Raw genomic sequence first — 24,334 nt, forward strand, 5'->3', positions numbered from 1 at the left:
AGGTCAAGTGACGCCACCTATAGGAAGCTAATCAAGGCGAAGCGCGTGGAGAAAGCTCTGAACAGAGCCGACATACTCCGAGAGAAAGGAATGCCAGAGGGGGTCGCTGTCGCACTGTGAGCGGCGGGCGGGGTAAGTGTCGGCCAATAGGAGCCCTTGTTTCTCTCGCTCATTTATGCCTTCAGTTGGCAGAGTCAATCCTTTCTTTGTACAACCGCCATCACCTTGTCCCCGCGCTGACTCAGTAGTAGCAAAATGTGAAAGCCGGCTCGCGATGACGCGTCCAAATCCACGAGACGGTTGAACCGATTCGCTTCCCAACCGGTCGCCGCGCGCGATTGGCCGCGTGTCGTCACCGCCGCCGTGACGTCATCTCGCGGAGGAGGCACCGCGGTTTTTGTCGACGTCACATGAGCTGTCAATCTAGTTAAAGGAACCGGTGATTCGGCCGCCCGTGGAACGGAGTCGTCGGCGTTCGTTTCGTGGCGTTCGCTTCAGTAAAAATGGTGTTCCTCCGTTTGCCTCCTTGATGAGCGCGCTATTGAGTGATCGTTATCGGCGGCCGAACGTGCGTGAGGATTCCTCGACATGCCTAATGATGCTTTTAGGCGGCATTTCGTGCTTTCGAAGGGATTAGCGCGCCGGCGGTCCGCCGAATCACGTAACCAATTCGGGCCGCGTTTGAGAGAAGTGAAATCGCGCTTCGGTCTTTTGCTATCCAAGGCTTCCGAGTGGACGTTAGTAGGAGGACATCGGGCGCTGCTCGGCGTGAGCGTGTTGACGGCCGAGTTACAGCTGTGATACGTTCAGAAAAGGACGAAGAAGGTGCTGTTTAGAACCTGTCTGTGCCCCTTATCGGTGGTCTCTTCGCCACCTTGGTCAGCTGGTTGAGTCCAAATGGAGCATTTACGTTTGAGTACATGAAGCGCACAAAAGAACACAGACAAATAATAACACGGGAACAAGCGCCTGTCTCGAGTTATTCTTTGTGTGCCGTCTTTTGTGCGCTTCATCTACTCAAGCTATGCACCAACTTGCCCCGGAACGTGTTCTACTCAAGGCTTTACGTAACGCTTCTGCATTTCCCTGAGCCATACTGCTTTCTTTGCCAAGTGCACCATGAGGCATGCTACAGATACCCTGCGTTTGCGTGGCTGTAAACAAGCTCCCGTTTATTTGCAGTAAACTCTGTGCTAACATTCATCTCAGGAGTGTTAAAAAAGGTATGCTGCACGCTTCGAGCTAAAACTAGTATTTTGCGTCACTTTACGGTGTTTCAGAGCCCCTTTAAGAACAAACGTGCTTTTAATGCGAAAACGTTGTCTCATCGTCAGCTTTGTTGTCACTTCATTGAAGATTCCTTCTTTTGTAACGACAAGTGCTCCCCTGAATGTTTTACGTCAAAGCGATTATTTTTGAAAATTTTTGAACATATATATTGCTACGACGAAGAGGAAGTGGAAGACGAAGTGACCTCCCTCCTGAAGGGAACGGACGAAGTAGAAGAGGTTGATGCATGTTTCCTGTTCGCCTTGGTGCTCCCTGCTAGGAAGTATTCACCTACCGCTTTTAAATAAATGTAAATAGTACTTACCCGTCACAATATAAAGACAAACAGGAATTTCATACCACTTCTGAGGGGAACATCCCGTTCCTCTCGCTCGGAACGCCTCCCACGGCTGTGACAACCTCGCGAATTACTTGCACAGATCTCGTCATTGAAAACCAGGAATATAACCAGGCATTGGTGCAGCAGGTCGAGCATATGTCCATCTATTCCTCCGACCACAAAGCTTCCTTCACGGCAATCAAGAACTGTTCATCATCATCATCAGCCTGACTACGCCCACTGCAGGGCAAAGGCCTCTCCCGTGTCTCTCCAGTTATCCCGGACCCGCACCAGCCGCGGCCACCATATTCCCACAAATTTCTTAATTTCATCCGCCCACCTAATTTTCTGCCGCTTCCTGCTACGTTTGCCTTTTCTTGGAATCCACTCCGTTACCCTTAAGGACCAGCGGTTATCTTGCCTTCGCATTGCACGACCTGCCCAAGCCCACTTCTTCCTCTTGATTTCAACTAGGATATCATTAACGCGCGTTTGTTCTCTCACCCACTCCGCCCGCTTCTAATCTCTTAACGTTACACCTATCATTTTTCTTTCCATAGCTCGCTGCGTTGTCCTTAACTTAAGCTGAAATACAGCTTAACTTAAGCTGTGTCGATGGATATATACGAACAGGCCTGGGGTGCGGCCTGATCTCGGTACATAGAACAGACAACGCACTTCCTCACCAGAGCAGGATTTGTGGTTCAGCTTAACTTAAGCTGTGTCGATGGATATATACGAACAGGCCTGGGGTGCGGCCTGATCTCTGTGCATAGAACCGACAACGCACTTCCTCACCAGAGCAGGATTTGTCCACCCTGGTGTAGTATTTCGCCGGAACCTTCTATGAACAACCCAATTAATCAAGAACTGTTAGTAGACTGTTTCTTGAAGAAACAATACGTGTGAGAAATAACAAGTTGTCTGTAATTGTACATACATGTCTTGCTCGAATTCTTTGCCTCAATCTGTCGAAAAGCTGAAACGGCTGATGAGCAGCGCTCAAATTTCGCATTAGGAAGTATCGTAATCGTCGGCAATTTTTTTAGCTTCCGGTGCCCGGTGGGAACGAGAACCACTGCTGTGAGTCCTAACAATGTACGCAGAAAAATGCGGAACGAGCTTCGCCTGGGTGAGATATGGCGAGGTAAGTCTCGTCGCGTCTTGCATCAACAACCGAGCGATAAAGCCGAGACAGCCATTAAAAAGCTGTGCGTGAATATGATTTATAACTTTGGCGATCTCTTTGAGTGATCACTGATCAGACATCAAAATAGCCCATACTTTGCGTATAAATAATGAGCACAAAAGCCTTGAGTAAAGACGCGGTGCCGCTCTAAGCCCAATGACCGAGGCGGTCGGCCGTCCATGCATCTTCTCGAGACACCGTGCAGACCACTCTGAATGCAAATTCTCGCTGCATGTAGGGCTTCACTTCCTGTCGTCATGCTGCCGCTATGTCCTACCTAGAGATTAATGCTCGCGTTTCCACATCGGGTATTTAGCGCGCCTTCCAGAGAACCCAGAAGGCATCATTCCTTCGCTGTAATGGTTTACATAAAATGGCAGCGATACAGAATAAGAAATTTGCGTGAACAACGCAAAAATGTGGCGATGGACGCAGATATTGGGCAAACGCGCAAACTAAGGGCTTCATTCGTCTTTATTATCGCCGTTGGTTAGGACGGCTCAAAAACTGTACCAACCACTCTAGATATCGCGGGTATTTTGGCACATCCTACTTGGCGTTGTGGAGAGTCGCAAGCGTAAAAATAAAAGACGAAAGGAGTGAAGTTAGCCAGTAGAAACAGTGCACCGACAGCTGTGAGGGCGGCTGCGAGGGCAGGCATCACAGCGACCGCCCCCGGCGCCGAACCACTCCGTGGAACCTCGGGCACGTCACTGTCAGGTTCCTTGAGCGGCGCCTTCGTCGTCGTTGTCGTGCTCGCGTCTCTGCCGGGCTTCTCACCGGTGACCCTGCAGAGAGGCCCGTGGTCCCGACGCACTCCGTTCCCTCCGGGCAGAGAGAGCAGGGCGGCCCGGACCGGTACAACTCCTGGTAGGCCACGTTGCCGGCCGGCGATTAGTTCCAAACATACATTTGTAAGTTTAAGAAATTGGCTACAGTTTAGCTAGGTATTAGATAGTAATTGCCGCAGCCGGCAACATTCTTTTGCTTCACCTTTTTTATTTTGAAAAATAAACCGCTACCTCCACCACGGTTTAGCTCTGGTTAAACCTGGAGGACTCCGAAAGACACATCTGCGCGTAGGCGTATATTGTTGCGTGAGCTACAATGGCCAAAATCTCGCCGTTTCGCGCGTTTTTGCATGACCATACTGCGCATGCGCGAGGAGCAAGTGACGTCAGTACGCACAGCTGGCATGCCTCGCCGCACGCGCGCTCGCCGTCCTTTCCTTAAAATAATCGGAGTGTACAATTCCGGGGGGGGGGGCACTTTGTTGACCTAAAGTGCGGTGAGGCGAAAGCCTTAACACCAGTGTTGCTGCTTGTGTCACTGGTGTGTGATTAAGATGTTAAGCTTCGCCTGGAACGCGACAGCGTCTTGCAACGCTGCCAGGGAGTCCACAGAACGCCATCGGCCGTTCGGCTCTACGCCTTGCTCATCAGTAAGACGGAGGAGCGAACTTTAAGGCGCCTGCAGACAGGTACTCTACTCTGTCCTGCAATCTTAAAGCATTACGATCCAAACACGGATGGGCGATGCCCGCACTGTGGGGAGACCTGTGATATCTTCCACATGGTGTGGGCATGTACTCAAAATCCCCACCTCCCCCCTTCCCCTACCCCTTCCAGAGAGGCATGGGAGACTGCCCTCCTCAACTGCTCCTCGATTGAGTCCCAAAGGGCTCTGGTGAAACGGGCGAGAGACGGGGCATTGTCATGCGGTGTCCCGGACTAGGGACGCCGACCATGTAGCGGGGCCACTCTGTGGCTCCCAAACTCTATTTCAACAATTGAAAGTTTTCACCACCACCACCATCGGTAAATTGGTTTTTGGGGAAAGGAAATTATCTGTCTCGAATTAATTTTTTGGCTCCCTCCACTGGACCGTACTTCGCTACTTTGGCCGAGGACTACATGATTTTTTCGTCGAACCAGTCCCGAACAGTGAAGTGCCATGTGACCCACTTTCCCCCGCTAGGGCTCTGGCTGAAGAAGTTCTGGTTTGGTTTATGGGGTTTAACGTCCCAAAGCGACTCAGTCAGGTATGACGTCAGAGCTCATTCTAAAGGTAAAACGCGGCAAATGGCCGCTCGACGCGAAAGGCCGTTCTTGGGAGTAGTAGTGCTGAAAAAATTTGAAAAAATTTGGTGGGGGCTTAGCTTTGGTTAAGCCTGGTAGGTTGCAAAAGCAAAAGCGCAGCGCCTCCAACTGAAGGAACGCAGTGCGCCGCGTCTACAGGTCACGCGTGGCTACCGGCCGCCGCTGCGCGACGACTCAAAGCGTCTTCGGTATTTTTTTATATTTTGTTTTTGATGTTGCTGCGACTGAGAGAAAGAAAACGTAATCTACAGCTTGTATGACGTCACAGCGGCAGCAGCGCCACAGGTGCGCGGCGCGGCGTAACTGCAGCCGGGCTATCTGAAGGAGCGAGTTGGTCGCCCATATTCACCCCGGTAAAGGTCAAACGTGTCTGCGGCCGGTTCACGCGAAGGCTTGAAAGTGCGAGTAGTATTGCTTTCTCAATAAAAACATAAGCCGCCGAAGCCGCGCTCGCTCCCACCCCTACCCACCTTACGAAAATTCGCCGTGGTGCGTTGCTCGGGCAGGTTGTGAGCCACGACGCCTGGTTCAATGGCGCAGCGTCGTACCAGCGCCTCGGCCACCTCGTCCTCCCAGCGCATTTCGAGCATGTTGGCCGCCGCCGGAAAGTCGGCCAGATGTCCCGAAGCCAGGTGGCTGCGGTAGCGGTTGTGCTGCCAGGGGATTTCCTCGGTCCGTTCGGTGTTTTCAGTCTGGCCGATGCTGCAAAAATAGCAGCACTTTCCGGAGCATAGCCTGTGGCCTGGCATACTTTTGTACGGCTCTGGGCACTTCGGCTTCTTGGCGGTGTCCAGAGGCAGCAGCGGGAGGACCAGCAGGGACAGCCGTGCGTGTTCCATCCTCGTCTTCTTCTACTTGCGCTGCTGGGGCACGAGCTGGGGGATCGGAGCGCGAGAGGCGCGCAGAAAAAAAACTACAGAGAATGTTTACCACAATCGGATCGGAGTGAAAGCCCTGATGTGTGCTACATAGAAGACGACGATGAGCAGGCAGTGTCGTAATCGCCTTTGGAAATTTCCTGGTTGTTGCTGTTGTTTAAGACTTTATTTGTGTGCAACTTTAAAGGGGAAGGGTGATGGGATCAGGCAGACGGGAGCCCTTGAGCCTCGGCGGCCTCCGCAGCCCACTTGCATGCCGCCACTTGGACGGCTGGATCTGATCTGCGCATCAGTACCTCCCACTGCTCCATATTTTCAATGTTGCTATCGCGGAACACCTCAGGAAATAGATCTGTTTTGTAAACAGTGTGAAGTCAGAGGATCACGTGGGCAAGGAGGCGCGGCGAAAGAAAACAGGCTTGATTGGCAAAAACGGCCGCTCTGGTTCGTGGTCTGCCTGCTGTGCGGAGTGTCGCGCGCTGTCACTACGTGTATTAAGGCGAAAGCCTGTAATGTCTCCTTCTCCCGTCCGTCCGTCCGGCGTTACATCCCGTGCCTGGGGTGACTCATCGACAAGAGCAGCTGCCAATCTTCGTCGACAGGTGGAGCTGTCGGCGCGGCGGCGTTTCGGTGTGCGGCAGCTAGTGGAGGAGGATGACTCGCAAGCGGTGCAGCGATAACAAGCATAAGCAGTCATTCGCAGCCGAAGTAGCACGTGAAAGGCTTTCGCCTAGCGCACTTTAGGCTGCCAAAGTGACCCATAGTTTTTTTCTGCCTGAAATTGTACGTTGGTTTATGGTTTACGGGAGTTTAACGTCCCAAAGCGACTCAGGCTATGAGAGACGCCGTAGTGGAGGGCTCCGGAAATTTCGACTACCTGGGTTTCTTTAATGTGCACTGACATCACACAGTACACGGGCCTCTCGAATTTCTTCTCCATCAAAATTCGACCGCTGGGGCCGGGATCGAGCCCGCGTGCTGCGGGTCAGCTGCCGAGCGCCATAACAACTCAGCCACCGCGGCGGCTGAAATTGTGCATTAACTATATTTAAATAACGCCCAAGTACGCGGAACTCCAGTACCCGGACTAATGAGGGACTGCCAAAAGGAAAAATGACTTTAAGGGTCCAGTAAACGTGTACTTCGCAGATAATTTCATATACTTATAACAAACATCCCAGGTAGCACCGAACATTAGAATAGTGTTATAAAAATGTTATGTAAGGTGGAGTAATGTTACAGGTTGCATAGTAACTTTACATTAACATTAAAAATTAACATATAACGTTATAAGTTACATAGGAAACGTTACTTTCACATTCTAAACAAACGTTGTTCTAATATAATCTTCTAAATTTTATTATAATGTTAGAGTCGCAACTATAAAACAACATTGCAAATATATTTCGAGCGCGGATTTCCAGACATTTTCTCACTGTTCTTAGAGTAAAGATGTTTTTCAACTAACAGTACCTTGTAACCATATCTCTTAGATAGTACTCGCCATAGATTACATGAAGAGCCCCATTATTTTGTCACAAAACTTTAGTTATTACCCATTCCCCACTGTCACTCATGGGACATCCGGCAGTAGCGAGTATATAAGCTCGGCGGCATGATATCCGTTTGGAGGTGAGTGAATACGAGTTGCTCTGCTGTAGTGTAGTGGAGAAGGTGTCGCTCTTGTTGTTGGTTCTTGCAAAGTGTTGTAAGTTGTGTGCCGTCACCACTGGCAGGCCTGCATGCTTGTGCGGGGCTGCTTCACCATTTTCGAGAAAGTTCCATTTATGTTGTTTACGTGTTTCATGAATGTTTGGGGAAGGTTATTCTAACATTTATAAGTAACATTACAAAAACATTAGAAAAAAAGGACATTAAGGACATTTAAATAACATTTGAGCGTAGCAAAAATTATCGCAATGTTTTGGTGCTACCTGGGATGACCCGTGCAGTGGGCAGGCACGAAAATCCTCCCAGACGCATGAAAAGCAAGGAGCTCGTAATAAAATGGCACGCTAGTAAAGAGGTTTTTTTTTTCAGACCTTGGCACCGTTTGTGCACTTCACGCCCTTCACGCAACTACACTATAAGCACGAATACCCCTGTATGGAATAAAAATAAACTAGCGAAACGCTGAGGCAACGTGTGAGTATCGAGCGTTAGCAGTATGGAACGAATATTGCGTCATTAGCCATCTTCGCTATATCCGGTAAAAATTTTTCGTTATGTCCGGATATCTACTTTTTATTCCAACTTTTACAGCGAAAGAATACAGATCGCTTGACACCACTTCGAATCCCCTACATCGATTAGTTCGGCCGTATGGGGGGGGGGGGGGGGGGGGGGGGGGGTTAAGCAGGGCCACTGCGCCTGTATATGTCGTGAGCCTGCCTCTCACTCCGTATCAGCTACACGCCAGATATGTGCATCGGCTCGCGTAAATCTTCTCGTAACTGAATAGCATCAGGGTCCCCGAATAATCGAAAACGTCCTTACAAACGCCTAGGGTGCCACAATGCACACATGGCTGTCTCGATGCCAGCGCCACCTTCGAGGGTGGGGCCATTTGCGTCACCACCCTGGTGAAGGGCAACGGATTGTCACCGATGCACCTTACAGTTTGTTAAAGCTCCTCATTGAGCTACACTCATGGAGGAAGGAAAAAGAGAGGAGAGGCCCTTTCCACACAACACCATTGGAGAAAAATGTGGAGGAAATCACGTGGTTTTTTTCGCGATCGGGAGGCCACCTAGTCCGGGCAGCTTAGCAACGGCGTCGTAGTTGCTGCTTGCAAGCCGGGCGGTAGCAGACGACCGCGGCATAGCAGTTGCGGTGCGGCGTACTTTTCTCAACTGCTCGAGTTTGTTTTTGATCGTGCTCACAAGCTTACGTTGGCGCCGTTCACTCATATCTCAGGCGGAATTCGCTGCAAAACTCTCGTTGTTGCGTGCATTGATTTCAACGTGCTCGACCACGATCGCACGGGCATTTCGTCAACTGCGTCACTGCTCGGAGCCGTCGGGAGACCGCCGCTGCTAACTGAGGAGCACTCGCGCTGTTCGTTTACCAGTGATTCAATACGCCGTGCGCTAGAGAGGTCGTCGGCGTATTGCGCGGACGTTTCGCGTCCTGTGCGTGCAGTGTGCGTGTGCCATTCGCGCTCCCGTTTCCATCGGCAGTGAAACCTCGTTGCTATGGGCCTTTTTCCAGTGGGGTGTCCCTCTAGCGGCCGCCACTTGCAAACCGAGTTGGGGGGCAAGCCTAGAAACGCCTTTCCCTTCTGTGTGTTGAGCGTGCGGAGCAAGCGTGTGTGGTGTCAGCTAGCGAAATAGTTTTTGAGTTCGCGCCGCGTTCCGCATATTTTTTTTTTCGTCATAGACGAAGCCGCACTGCAAATGCGCGATACTCTTTGCACACTTTTAAAGGAAGCCGCTGCGCTCGCTTTGCATGCTTGCACGCCCCTGTTATACGCCGCCGGTAAAAATGAAAAGAAAGAGACCCTGCGCTTAAACAATACCTTAGAGATTTTTTTTCTTTAATAAAAGCGAAGGGTTAGTTTTGTTCACTGCAATATCTACATAAAGATACGAATGCACACAGGATGCCGAGAACTTCATTTGTAAAAAAACATTTATTTTCTCACAAAAAACAACTCGCACGAAAAAACGTGGCTATTTACAATATCTTCACATCATATACAACAACACAAAAGCTTCTGCTCTATAACAAAGTCATCAACTGCAAACAAATGACATTTGTCAAAACTTCAACCCCATACGCAAACCTGCGCTCGGCTGCAGGTCCTTTAAAAAAAAGCACTTTTTATTTTCGCGATACCTTCATTTGAGGAGAATGCAAAGGATTAAAAAGTAAACTGACGTAAAAAGGTCTGTTAATAATGGGGTGAACTGTGCCTAGAATTAAAAGGAGTGCCATACGCCGTGCGACGGTGAAGAATAAATGGGCACTCTTATTTTCGTTTCCACATTTCGTTTCCACATTTATTTTCGTTTCCATTATTTTCCTTTCCAATAAATAAATAAAACATGTGCCCCCCTCGAACAAAATTTCTGGCTACGCCACTGCTCGTGTGGAATTCGCGCGGCTAGGGGCCCGCGTTTCTCGCGTGTGCTTAGTTGTCCTTCGCCCACCGCAGTAATTGAAAGCGACGGTCACGTCCCGTGCTTACAAGAGTTGAGGAACAGGGAGGAGATTTTCGATACCGGACGAATGCCCTTCCCGGGCATCGGTGGCCGTCGTGTGGTTTCGCGCGACGAGGGGCCCACGTTTCTCGCGTGTCCTTCACCTCACCCGGTGAAGGCTAATTTCGAGCGCTGAGCTAAACAAGCAAGTATACTAGTTTCATCGAATGCAGCCTTCAACTTCAGAGTCCCAGGGACGGGCGTTGCCAAAGGGGGGCCACCGCAGATAACCACCGTAAGATGGGCCACCGCAGTAATTGAAAGCGAAGGCCACTTCCCGCGCCTGCAAGAGCTGAGATAAGTATTTTTCTCGGCTGCTACTAATTGTGACCAGGGCCGAGCAGTTGGAGACGGCACGGAGACGACGCAGTACGAAGCAGTAACTGAAAATAGCCGCCTGTCTCACACGGGTATTTCCGCTTTATTAACTTTTCCGCTGACGAACACCGGCATAGGGCGCCCTAAACCGGCCGGTAAGCAGCCAAGCGCCACCAGCGCGGGGATCTGTGCCCCTGCGGTAGCACGCTCCTTCGTTGGCTTTGAAACGCGCGCGCAGTAGTCGAGGGCGGGACTTATGCGATGACGTCAGCCCGGACAAGATGGCGCCGAGCTGGTTTCCGGCTTCACAAAATGTCACGTGACGGCCTCTCCTCTCTTTTTCCTTCCTCCATGGCTACACTTTTTAATTCAGCAATGACATCTTGTGGCAATTATGCTCAACATGTTGTGCAATGTTCACCAACATGCCACTGGATGGCGCCGTCATGCAATGTCTCGCTCATTGGTAAGAAGAGAAAGAAGTAACCTATCGTGGCAACGGCCGTTCCTGCCACATCCAAGAAGACCCGGAGCCGATCTAATTACCGCAGCCCTGCCCTGCCCTCAGACCCGGTGCTATGTCGCAATCACTGGGAACGTTAGGATTTACGTGCCAGCAAAACAAGAGGTGGCCCTACAATGTGTCGTCGGGCGTGGGCCTCATAGATACCCACTGCCATCTAGACTACCTATTCAGCAAGGTGAACCACTTCGGAAGCTACGCAGAGTATCGGCGCGACCACCGGGACACCTTTCCCAACTGCTACGAGGGCTGCGTGGCGAGCTTCTGCAACCCGGTCACCTTCAAGCTGGAGTACATGTGGGACACGCTGCTCTCCGAGGACAGGGTGTGGGGAGCCGTCGGCTGCCATCCCAAGATGGCCGCCGAGTACGACGACCAGATCGAACAGCAGATGATGCACGCCCTCAACCACCCCAGCGTCGTCGCGCTGGGGGAGATCGGGCTCGACTACACCACCGGCAAGAACAGGGACCAGCAGCAGCTGGTCTTCCGGACACAGCTGCAGATCGCCACCAGCCGCGGGCTGCCCCTGGTGATACACACGCGCAAGGCCACCGAGGACACCATGCGCATTCTCAAAGAGATGGTTCCGCACAACTACATGATTCATCTGCACTGTTTCAGCGGCGGCTGGTCGGAGGCTCTGCAGTGGCTCGACGCGTTCCCCCACCTATGCCTTGGACTGACTCCCAGATTAGGGGACAACATCTATAGCCCGCTCGCAGAGACCGCCCGGAAGGTCCCGCTGGAGCGCATCCTCTTGGAGACGGACGCTCCTTTCTTCTTGCCCAAGGAGGAGATGGGGAGGATGCCGGCCGCTCACCCAGGGGTGGTCATCTACGTAGCGACCCAGCTGGCGGCGCTGAGAAACGTCTCCGTCGACGTCATACTCACCGAGGTGCGCCAGAATACAAAGCGCATATACGGTATCTGAAGGACACTGGAAGCACGGCGCAGTGAACGACCCTGGTACTCCGGTGTGCCTCAGCTCTGGGTGTCACGTGAAGGGCTTCGGGTTCACCAAACTCGGCCCTTTGAAACGGTGATGTTGTGCGTGTCCTGTGCCATTTATAAATTGAGTGCTTCTATAGGTCTCCTCGTGCTGGGATCCACAACGCCTGGGCCTGCAACCGGACAAACGGGCACATTCCTAACTAAATTTTAACTCGTAGAGATTCGCTTGTCACCTCTCTTCAGAGGCTCTCAATATTGTATATCCGAAATTGACATAAAAACTGAGCGGTCAGTTCGCAATAAATTGTGGTTTCGGGTGAGTTACTCGTATAGTAACTGGCATTTTCAAGAAATGGTACACATTAATTTCCAGGAATTCGGAACAGCAGTCCAGCCAGTGGCGCTACAAGCCTAGCGACCTACGTGTTCACTTCTGCGAGCACTATATAGTTCATCCTTTTTCTTTCTTACGTCACAGAGGATGTCAACGCGCTATTTTATAATGTTCAATGCCATGCGCCACGTGGTGGCAGCTAAAGAAACTATACGCGCTTGTCCCGAGTTCTCACTAATTGCTTTCCATAGCACACGGTACGTACCCATATATCCCTGCTGCCATTTTATACTGCGCCTATACAAGGCCCTCGTGAACATACATTGTATGGCTCAATGGCGTAGTAGCACACCGTGTATACAGGGTGTGCCAGCTAACTTGGACCAAGATTTAAAAAAAAAAACTAAGCGTTCTTCAGAACTGAAATCGCGTGCATGTTAGGGTTTATCTGAAGTTACAGTACCATTTTTTCGCTCCTCCTATTGGAATAATTAGTCGATATAAATAAATGTACTTTTTAAATGTAGCTTGAAATGGTTAGGCGTCAATAGGAAAGTTGTGGAGCTCCACAAGTATTGTCCAACCCAGGCACTTCCAACGAGATAGACTTAGCGCGGAAGTTTTTATTCGGGAAAAACTAAAGCACGCGGAGTTTGTGGGATCGTCAGCACCGGAGTGACGGTGTGCTAATTAGGTGGCACTTCGCCCACATATCGCGGGTTCGGGCCGGAGCAAGCTGAGGGCACTGCCAGCGTTTTGTGCGCGCCTGCGCTCTCGCTCCGAAGGAAGGAAGGCGCAGTTATTTGAGAGCACATGTGTTTATTACGCGGTAAGCTGCATTGCATAACACTGCACTAATCCCCAGACCTCGGTGCAACCCATAGCCCCGCCGCAGCACCCGAAAGCGGGCCCGCGGAGCCGCGCGCACAAAGCGAAGACTACATACGCGCGGGACAGCACAGCTAAGGGCAATCGCATGCCGTGCGGCCAACCAAAGGGTTAAATCGCGCGCAGCGCAGCACGAGGAAGGATGGGATATACACGGAGCACATCTTGACGACGCAGGTCGCACATCGATGGCTCATCGCGCGTCGTCACCGGCAATGGCCCGGCGATGACGGAGAACCAGCCAAATCAGGCCCTCCCGAATCCGAAGCGCATCGGCGCCGCCCAGGCGGGCTACACGACTCCGGAGGTTCGGGCCTGGACTCAAGCATACATACTAGGTGCGCACGTCAAAGCACCCGCGCTCTTCGGCCCACGGCAAAGGCCGGGGCACCCGGGAGCCAAACTCTACGCACCTTTCTGCTGCCCGAGTCGGTGGCGATCTCCCCGCTCATTTCCCGCTCGCCGAAACAAAGCCCCCAACTGTCACTCCGAGTGACCCAATGGGGACGCGAGATCGAAGCGGGAAGAACGGAAGGGAGGGTGATTTACAGCGGTTCTCGAAAGAGCTTCCCTTGCAATGGAGCAACAAGCAGCGCGCTGCCCGCATTCCGCTCGCGGACACCCCACGGGGGGTCTCTCTAACGAACGAAACGGCAGAAGCGGGCGCACACTCGGGTAGCCCAAGAAGCTCAATCCCCACAAGTTCAAAAATACCACGTGGCAGCGCGCTCCGTGCGCCCGGATGCGCCGCGATTACAGCGCTCTCATCCGTGCTTCGTAAAAAACGTCGCTCGCTTCGCGCCTTTCGTGCTGCCCAAGACAGGGCTTCGCGTTGCGCTTGGTTCCAAGATAAGCGCCAGTGGGTTCGGGCGGCAATTGAAAGAAAGCGCGGCTCCTGTTTTTCAGCGTAATTCACAGGACGTTATCAGGCTTTTTATATGCGTCTTTGCTTTTTGGGATCTTGCTCCCAAATTCAAACTCATGAGATTGTCATCGTTCCTCCGCATGCATTCTGCTAACGCAAGAGCGCAATTATCGCCGCAGAAACGGGACCCGTGCTTTCTTTCAATTGCCGCCCAAACCAAGGAGAAGCGGTAAAGCACACTATGCCCTATGTGCAATGCTCTTCTGAGGTGGTATACGAGCTGCCACTTTCATGTAGAAAAGTTTATGGCTTAGGTTTATTCGGGTTTAACGTCCCGAAGCAACTGAGGCTATGAGGGACGCCGTAGTGAAGGGCTCCGGAAATTTCGACCACCTGGGGTTATTTAACGTGCACTCACATCGCACAGCACACGGGCCTCTAGAATTTCGCCTCCATCGAAATTCAGCCGCCGCGGTCGGGATCGAACCCGCGTCCTTCGGGTCAGCAGCCGAGCGCCATAAACACTGAGCCACCGAGGCGGGGCTCATGTGGTAAAGTACATCGGTCAAACGGGGCGATGTATAAACGACCGGCTAGGGGAGCACCAAAGGAATTTAAAGAACAAAGAGAATGTGCACTTGGTTAAGCACTGCCAGTCATGCGTGACATGTTCGCCACGTTTCGATAGTGTTCGAATCCTAGGCAGCAGCATGTATAAAATGGCACGTGAACTCCTGGAGGCCTTACACATAAAGAAAAGAGCAGATTGCTGCATTAGTGATGCTTCCGTTTTTTTGCACGCTTCGGAATTCAACCCTTTTGCGGCAATATGATGAGATGTTTCTGACGTTCCTTGGCACGTGGTTGTTTTCTTTCTGTAGTGCGCAGATGCGTGAGCCTTTTTTATGCCCGAAATCTTTTCGTAGTAAACCAGTTGTGAGTGCAACGTTTGTTTGTGTTTTTTGCGTGTTCCTTCTCTGTGTTTTTGTGCTTCTTCGCTGCAATATGAATCAAGAAAACAGTAGTAAGCAGTGAAACACAGCAACTGAAATAAAAACTCAATGAACGCTCGTGCAGTCCTCGCTATCCGCAGCGGTACAGTTAAAGGTACAGTGAACAGGAATCCGAACTTGTCTTTTTGCCGCGGGAACTCAATCTACACGTTCCCAGCATTCTTAGAAACTTCGACTTATTCCCCTGTGTGGCCTATTTCCCTAATTAAATAGAATTAACGTCCGGCTCCCGCCTTTTTTTTTTTAATTCTCCCCGTACGGTGGGCGGAGCCGACCAACGCGTGGAGTGCCTTTCAGCCAGTCCCGTGGCGGCTTGCCGCTCTGCCATCGGCGGAGTAATACGTAGTTGTCCGTAGTAGCAAATAGACCGCGGGTATTTTTATTTCCGCGGGCATATTTTGCAGCTATATTATCTGGGAATGAAACTATTTATTCACGGAAACTTAAAAAACAAAATAAAGCGAAAGCAAAGCCTCCACGGAGTTGGCTGAAAGGCACTCCACGCGTTGGTAGACTCCGCCCACCGTACGCTGAGTATTAAAATAAAGGGGGGGGGGGGGGGGGGAGAGCCGGACGTTAATCCGATTTATTTAAAGAAATCGGCCACACAGGGTGGTAAGTCGAAGTTTCTAAGAATGCTCAGAACGTGTATATCGAGTTCCCGCGGCAAAAAGACGAGTTCGGATTCCTCTTCACTGCGCCTTTAAGAAAGAAAAGGTGAGTTCAAACAAACATAGATGTATAAAGGTAGTCCATAGCTAAAGGAGTTATAGAATACAAAACAAGAAACAACTGGAGAGGAAGACGTGATCGATAAATTTGCGCTTTCACATGTAACGCACAGTTCATAAATATGCTATTAGCTCCTGTGCAGTAAAGTGAATAATTGTATGATTTGGACAACCAGCATAATTATGAAAAATTAGCATTTCTCGTTCGTTTTGGTTTTCGTACAGTGGATTTGTGTTTTTAAATTCCAACAGTAAGCTGTTCTAGGAAGAAAATGACGAAAAATTAATTAACCGTTTGCTTGCCCTAATGTAATCCCAACCTGCCCAACGGATTCTGAGAAAACTAACCACCACGGCAGGTGGCAGTTAAATTAACGATTGGTGGCGACAGGTTGCTCGGGAACAAGACCTACTAAACTACAGAACAGCACATATGGCGGTGTCCTATGGAGCAGCGTGCGCCAACTTTCGTTAGCTTATTGGCCGTTGAGGGCGCTCGGTTGACCTGTTCGTCTGCTGTCATCATCATCATCGTTTGCCATTTTGAGCAAGATATTTAATACATTTGTTTCGTCTTCCTCTGCAATCTCAACATCAGCAATAAAAATATCCATAATAACGACTTTTTTCGCTCTGGAAGAGTATAAAAAACGTCTTCATTTTTATCCGCTTTCTTTTCGTCAGCACCATCGTGCCCAGTATAGATAAATGGATGATAATGATTACGTGGACAAACGACAAAACTGCGTTGTTTGAAATAAAATGATGGAGGAGGCCATTTTCTCAACAGGTATATATTAGCGCCACGCCGCCCGTAATGTTTCTACCCTAGCGGCAAAAGGCATGAACTAGAACATGCGCGCTGGAGAAGGGCCAAGTGTGCAGGTCTGTTGTTCAGTAGGTCTTGCTCGGGAAGAGCAACCTGGGTGTCACAAGCACCACCGGTGGCAGCACCTGCATGCCATCGCAGGGCAGTGGCGCATCGCTTAACCGCTGCGCCACTGCACCAGGAGTGGTACGAGGACTGCCAAGGATCATCATCGTCATCATCATCAGCCTGACTACGCCCACTGCAGGGCGAAGGCCTCTCCCATGTCCCACCAATTGACCGTGTCCTTCGCCAGTTGCGGCCACCGTATCCCCGCAACCTTCTTAATCTCGTCCGCCCTCCTGACTTCCTGCGTCCCCTGTTACGCTTGCCTTCTCTTGGAATCCACTCCGTTAACCTAAAGGACAATAACCCATTAACGCCGTTCACTGTAGCGCAAGGCTCTCATGGTTATTATGATCCTGTCCAGGAGCCTTTCCGAAGCTCATTGCAGCCCACTTCCGTGATTCTCTCTCTTCATAGTCATTCACACAAAGCAAATGAAACAAAAACAATGACCCACAGAGAATTCTCAAAACCAGCAATGGACATCGACAACGCATTAAAACGGACCAGCCTTTGAAAGTTGGACAGCTTTCATTTCGAGGTAAGGTTCTACGGTACTGACTTACTGAGCACATACCCATGACTGAAATGTTCTGACACCAGAAAGTGTTCAAGCCACGTCTGCGAGTTTTTTCTGGTAAAGTTTAACTTGTTCATTCTATGTTTTTTTTTGTTAGTTTCGTGCCACCATCCGCAAAATTAACATGAATGCTCGAGCTCATGGGTTGGGCTGATATTTAACTGCGGAGCTTTAGCTGTTATCGAGACCATGCTGCGCAGTGCCTTTGCAGTGGCTGGAGATACCCAATGAACTGCAACCATTGACTGTAGCATGGCCTTGGACCCAGCGACCAGTTCCGCGCCGCTGATGCCAGTCCAACCGATATGCTCGCGCATTTGTGTTTAGCTTTCAGGCAGTGGCACCTCCTACTGCAATGCCCGAGAAGACGATGCAAGTATGAAATAAAAAAAACACAAAATCAGAAGCGATCAATGTGACTAATGCGCCTGAGTATGCATTAGCATTAGTGTACCGCCTGTCTGGAGCCGCCGCTGCTGCAGCTTGCAGGGTGTGTGTGTGTGGGGGGGGGGGGGGGGGGGGTTAGGCAGGGGTGTCTGCGCCTGTATACGTCATGAGCCTGCCTCTCACTCCACATGAAACTCACGCCAGATATACGCATCGGCTCGCGTAAATCTGCTCGTGACTGAATAGCATCTGTAACAGGGTCCCCGAATAATGGAAAACGTCCTTACAAGCGCCTAGGGTACCACAATGCACACACTGCATGCTGTCTCGATGACGACAGCGCCACCTTCGAGGGTGGTGCCATTTGTGTCACTACCCTGGAGCCCTGTTAAAGGGGTGCGGGCTGCCACCGATGCACCCTACAGTTTGTTAATTGGATTGGATTAAAAAACATTTATTCCGTCAAAAATGCAGATGCAGACGGTCCGCGCTAGATGGCCACCAAACCATGGCTGGCGCCGACCTGAGCCACAGAGTGGCCCCGCTACATGGTCGGCGTCCCTAGTCCGGGACACCGCACGACGAGGCCCCGTCTCTCGCCCGTTTCACCAGAGCCCTTTGGGACTCAAGCGAGGAGCAGTTGAGGAGGGCAGTCTCCCATGCCTCTCTGGAAGGGGTAGGGGAAGGGGGGAGGTGGGGATTTTGAGTACATGCCCACACCATGTGGAAGATATCACAGGTCTCCCCACAGTGTGGGCATCGCCCATCCGTGTTAGGATCGTAATGTTTTATTATTGCAGGACAGAGTAGAGTACCTGTCTGCAGGCGCCTTAAAGTTCGCTCCTCCGTCTTACTCAGCCCTTTTGCAGGGGCCGGGAAAAGGCGGTGGTTGTCGCTATAATGTGTTGATATTTCCCTGAATCGCAGCAGCGGCTGGTTAGTCTCCGAGCCAGAAGAGCTGGGATGAGGAGCCCGGTGAGTAAGCGCTCGGGCAGCCGCGTCAGCGGCCTCATTACCTCGTAAGCCCTGGTGGCCAGGAGCCCAAATGATTCGTTTGGGTGTTGGATCAGTGGCAGTCCGTCGTAGAATACAAGCAGCTAATGGGGAGGTCTCCCCTGACAAGTAATGTTCACATGCTTTTCGGGAGTCCGTGATGATTATTCTCGAATTGGCGTGGGCGGCAGCAAGCGCTATCGCTACTTCCTCGGCCCGCATTGAATTCGGGGCTCGAAAGGAGAGTCCATCAACGTGCATTTCCTGGTGAACGACAGCGGCCGTGTAAAATCCCGTGGGCGATGGCCCTGCTACGTTTACATAATATACACCTGGTCGGGAGCCGTGCTGTCTCCAAAGAGCCCGAGCCCGCGCTTGTCGTCTGTTTTCATGCATGTCGGTGTCCATGTTACGGGGGAGCGGGAAGACCCAGAGCATATGGCGCCATTGTACTGGGTACGCTCCGCCTCCTCTGGAGTGCAGTCGTGTTGGATGTGTAAGCGGTTTAGCAGGCGGCGCCCAGGGGCCGTCTGCGTGAGCCGCGTGTATTGGTTCACGAGGTGGGCCTCCCGCTGGAGTGGAACTCCCTCGGTCGAATTTTAAAGACTGTCCTTCGCCGCTGCGTTTCGCTGGGCGTTCCTTCTTCATCATCCTCCCCAGACGTGGATTCACAATTACTGTGCAATTTGCTTTCCTTCAATTAATTTTCTTCATTACGGCCTCTTTCTGTTTCCTCTTTCACTCCCACTTCCTCCCTTCCTCTACAAACGGATGACGGGTGTCCACCGAGATATGCGAGACAGTTACTGCGTAATTTCCTTTCCTCAAATAGAACTTTCATTTTCTTCAGTACTGCCCTCTTTCTCTTTCTTCGTTCACCCCCACTTCTTTCCTGTACGGCGCTTTTGGGGTGTCCGCCGCGATTACAGAGAATTATTGCGCCATTAATTAGCGAGCTACAGGCCATGACTGCCTCTATATACACGTACCCCCACCGGGCGGCTAGATGACGTCATACCAGATAGCGCACCGACCACCCTCCCAGAATACGACGGAGCTCCAAACGTGGAGCTCGACGCACCCATCACAGAGGCAGAGGTGAGGGCACGAATATTGGGACTAAACACGAAATCGGCTCCGGGCCCTGACGGGATAAGTAACAAAATTTTAAGAAACCTGGACGACGACTCCATCAGCGCTATGACGGAGTACATGCAAGAAATTTGGACTGGAATAGTAATGCCTTTTGTCCGGCACTGATGGCCTGGGCATCCCTCCTGGGAGGGTTAACATTGAACACTAAGACGGAACGAGGACAAACACATAGACAGCACAATCACACACATGTAGGACTAAAGCCCACCTGCCTCGACAGTGGAAGTCGGCAAAGGTAATTCTAATTCCATAGCCGGGTAAACGCCCGAAACTAAGACTTATTTCCCTGACCTCACGCATGGGGAAATTGATGGAGCGCGTAGTCCAGACCAGACTGATGCGCGTTTTATGGAGCAAAACGATCTGTGCCCGCACGAGATGGTCGGCTTCCGACCGGGCTTGTGCACGCAGGACGTTATGCTCCGACTGAAGCACCACATAATCGACTCGCGTTCTCGAGACGCTAAAGTAATACATATTCAGCACCGCTGCTCTTTTACTAGTTTACTACGTTTCTGGCACCCCCGGTGCCTCCTAGCCCTCATCTGGACGCCAGCACATGCTGCTTCTCTGGCAACGAGGAGGCTCATTCCCTAGCCCGAGGTCTCAGATCCTGGGCAGGAGGAGTCGAGCCCCCTCTACGGGTCTCGGAGCGCCTGCTCTCATTCCGTGATATTCTCTCGTACTATCGAGACAAACGAAGGGAATACGCGCCCACATCTCCATCCCTCACCATAGCGCTGGCTGCACATTGGCGGCAGCTACAAATTCGCGCCACTGAATGCACGGCTGGTGTTGTGTATGTTGTTCCTCTAAGCTGCGGCAAGGAATATATCGGCCAGACAGGTCAGTGCTACAATGAAAGAGTGAGGCAGCACAAGATTGCTGTAAAAAATGGCTATGGCAGCCACATGGCCACTCACTGCAAAAGCTGCAAATGCCGTCCTGGTTTTGAGAAGACCAAATTCATTGCAAGATCAAAAGACAGATTAGAGCGTGAAATAATAGAAGCCTATTACATCAAGCAGAGGGGCGATATCTGCATAAGCAAGCCATCTGTATCATTGTCAGAAGAAGAGATTAGGTTTCTGAGTGGGTCTCTTGCAGCGTTATAATCATTCCTTTGGTCCGTTTGGCACGTGCATCTTTGTTAAATCACCCCTTGTTTCTGGTTTGTCTGTATCTTTTTGCATGCAGTGTGGTTCTTAAGTGGTTTTTTCTGTGAATAAACTAGTTGGAAGTTGGCGCCAGTCCTGTCCTGTTGTGTGTGTTGTCTTCGTTTTTTAGCGCCAGTATGCCTTTTGCGTAAACATGTCATGCTACAACCAACTAGCTCAAATCAAAGTATTGCTGGATTACCGTTAGTTCGCGCCTCGCATCGTCTGCGCAGGGGGGGGGGGGGGGGGGGGCGGCTGCTTCTAGACGCTCATCTACGAATTGCGAAGTCCGCGTGCGCTCCACGTCTGGGGTATGTGAGGGCAGGATGCTCGAGGTTGAGCTTCTGGCTGTAATATCGGCTGTAAATATCTTTCCGCGGTTTAGAGAAACATGACGTGCCGCTTGCTTCCTCGTAGTTTATGCTGATAATATTATCTAAAAACGTTGAGCTGGGAGTAGCAGACGACGCGCTCATCCTAAAGCGACCGCAGCGCCACTGCCTAGACGGCGATCGCGTGGGGCCGCTCTGCTCTCTGGCTCGCCGGCGCAGTTTCCCAACTGTCTTTATCTAGAAACGTTGGACACGATGTATCGGCTGCTGACTGTGACGACGAGCGGCAGAGTCACAGAACAATGAATACCGGTTTATTGCGGTCCGTACTTTTATAGCGCCGTGGGGAGAGGAGGTAAGTGGTTGACAAGGGAGAAGGAAATGTGGCAGGTTGCACAGATGACGATATCATGCACGCACTCGCACTGATATGATACAGGTTTCATAGTCCGTCTGAACAGCCTGCTCGAATACACAGAGCGAAGGACATTCGTTCGTTCATGATTTGCCTATTAGATATCAGCATGGCTACTTCTGACGTGTTCTTTGCGAAGACACGGTTATGTAAAGTTTCAGACAATGTCGGGCATCGAAATATCGGGCATGTAGTACCACTTTCCTCGGTTAAGAATGGTGGGCCGAATACTTTTGTGTATCCCTCTCATAAACTAAGCCAGAACTTTGTCCCCCACCTGCGTTACCTGACTGCAAAAATCCGTGCGTGCTGCTCTGTTTTGTTGTCGTTCACTTACACCGAGCGCAGTTTCCATTAAATAAACATCCACGGAATTGTTTCATTACTCAGTATGGAGTGTGCGGTCATGGCGAATATGGCGCCATGTAGCATCTCCTTTCGGTCTATAGAAAGGTCTCGCTAATTCTCGAGTTTTGCATACGTTTTATTGTGTTCATTTCCATCCTTCCGGTGCTATCGCGTGTTCCAGATGTGGCCGATAAGGTGAATGTTAGTATGAACCCCAGTGTTGGTTTATTTGCTGAACGCGATGAGCCAACCAAACACAAAAAAAAAAGTCTGGAAGAGACGGAGACGGGAAGTGCGTACGCAAGGAGAACGTGCTGGCGCTAGCACCTGTATCTCCTATCGAGATTAACAGGTGACGTGGCACTTGCATGCATCAGCCTGAAAAAAAACAAAACCAAGCAGTCGAACGCGATATGGCGAGAGCCTAAAACCGAAGTGAAGCAATGCGATCCGCCGTATAACAAGAAAAAGAAAAAACAAGACATCGTTATGGCCTCAATTGGAACACGTGCAAACTGATATTGAGGATAAGCCCCCCCCCCCCCCCCCCCCCCCCCCCGCTGCTTCTCGCCGTGCGGACGAGAATTGGCGAGACTTGCCCTAAGTCTACCGGGCTTTAGCGATGTGGGGGCAGCATGGCGTCGCCCTTTCAGTGGTGCTCGGGTGTAATTTTCTCAGTAATTAGTGACGTCATTCGAAACTGACCTTATCTAAATTGATTAATGAAACCCTTCCTGCTTCCCTTGTCGAACTATGGCATCAACTGAAGCCATGTGTTAGCTGTGGTCGTGAAATTTCTGTCAAGTGACAGCGTGCAAGAAATGCTAAGTGCCCAGCCACTACCGGCCCCGGACAACGTCGTGTTCGTGTCAGCGGTTCGCTTGTCCATCGCTAAACACGGCAGGTCGCCTCTTCAATCGTGTAAGAAAGAACTCCTGTGCCACAGCGTCGCTGCTGCCAGGTCGTCATGGAAGTGCGGTGTTGTCGGTGTCGCCTCTTCAAAGGGCTTGCACGGACGATGCCTTCCCAAAGCTTCATTCGCTGCAGCAAGAAGGGTAAGTGTGATTGAGATCGGTTAGTTCTGCAATTCACGCTGCTGAATCATAATCGAGCTTTTGTTGACGTGGAAAATGAATTGAACGCAAATACGAAGGCACCGTAAAGATCTATATTTACCCCGGGAGATTTCTTGCGCTAATTGCGTAGGTACAGATGCAAGCTGTGATAGGCAACACGCTGTCATGTGTAGCTGAGACTAGATCGTGTACCTGTTACTGATCTAGAAGTGAAAGGCACGCTTTGACGCGATCGCTTCTTCTAGAAAGCAGGGAAGGAAGTAAGAACCGAAGTTGTCGCTCAGAGAGTACGGCCTGTTTAGGAATTAGCACTGTCAGCCGCCGTGGTGGCTCGGTGGTTATGATGCTCGGCTGCTGACCCGAAAGACACGGGTTCGATCCCGGCCGTGGCTCTCGCATTCGATGAAAGATAAATGCTAGAGGCTCGTGTACTGTGCGATTTGAGTGCACGTGAAAGAACTCCAGGGGCCGTATTACGGAACTGTCAAAATAAAATAATAATTATTTTTATCGCTGTGCATTTCTTTACTGTTTTAGCAAAAATTTAGCAGACGGTCCCTCGTCGTGCAGGCAAATGCTTCGGGGCGCCGCTCTGCTGTAATTGGCTGATTCCTCGTTGCGTCAATTTTGCGTCAGGCGTCGACGTCACATCGTTTCGTCATTTTGACGTCACTGTCAATAACTTTTGACAGATTTTTGACAAAGTTCCGTAATACGGGCCCAGGTGGTCGAAATTATCCGGAGCCCTCCACTTCATCGTCCCTCATAGGCTGAGTCGCTTTGGGAAGTTACACGTGATCTAACAAGACGCGAGGCCGTCCAATGGCGCAAACCACAAACTGGCAGTTTTCCATACCCCCTCTTATACAGCAAGATCTTTCGGCAACAGATAGACCCCATGTGCAAACACTGCTCAACTCCAGCCACTCTCATACACATGGTGTGGACTTGTACACATTACAACACAAACAACCCAAACACCCCAGAGACGTGGGAGTCTCTCCTGCGTACTTCCGAGCCGGCAGACCAACGCCGGCTTATCCAGCGCGCGGTGGAGGCCGCGACGTCCCAAGGGATCCCCGCCGACCTCCTCTAAGCCAGCGCAACCGGTCCTTAGACTGGTCCCCTGTTTTGGGAGTAATAAAAGAGATCACCACCACCACCACCTGACAAAACCATTAACTTCTCTAAGCGGCCCATTTTTGCGCTTTATTTGGAACTGTCACAGGGGCAAGAGCCGGTGCCTTGGAGACAAAGCCGTAACGCTTGTCTGGCGTTCCCTTGTACTCATGTGTATTCTCGAACGTTGGCTCGGGCCCTTTTCGCGTCATCCAATGTCCGTCATTGGGCACAT

General features: G+C 51.0%; 1 protein-coding gene and 1 pseudogene across 1 annotated transcript; one reads left to right on the forward strand and one right to left on the reverse strand.

Moving 5' to 3' along the window:
• Window positions 1-4,707: 4,707 nt before the first annotated feature.
• LOC149366648 (venom allergen 5-like) lies at window positions 4,708-5,736 on the reverse strand. Its single transcript, XM_089571534.1, has 2 exons — window positions 5,368-5,736; window positions 4,708-4,794 (listed from the first exon to the last, which is right to left on the reverse strand). The coding sequence occupies exons 1-2, from the start codon at window positions 5,734-5,736 to the stop codon at window positions 4,708-4,710; spliced, it is 456 nt and encodes a 151-aa protein (XP_089427660.1).
• Window positions 5,737-10,873: 5,137 nt separating this feature from the next.
• On the forward strand, window positions 10,874-11,752 carry LOC149366649 (3'-5' RNA nuclease TATDN2 pseudogene; annotated as a pseudogene).
• Window positions 11,753-24,334: the final 12,582 nt, after the last annotated feature.

Source organism: Amblyomma mixtum, chromosome 1, assembly GCF_055824585.1.
Source record: "Amblyomma mixtum isolate Tamu chromosome 1, ASM5582458v1, whole genome shotgun sequence".
Taxonomy (NCBI): Eukaryota; Metazoa; Arthropoda; class Arachnida; order Ixodida; family Ixodidae; genus Amblyomma; species Amblyomma mixtum.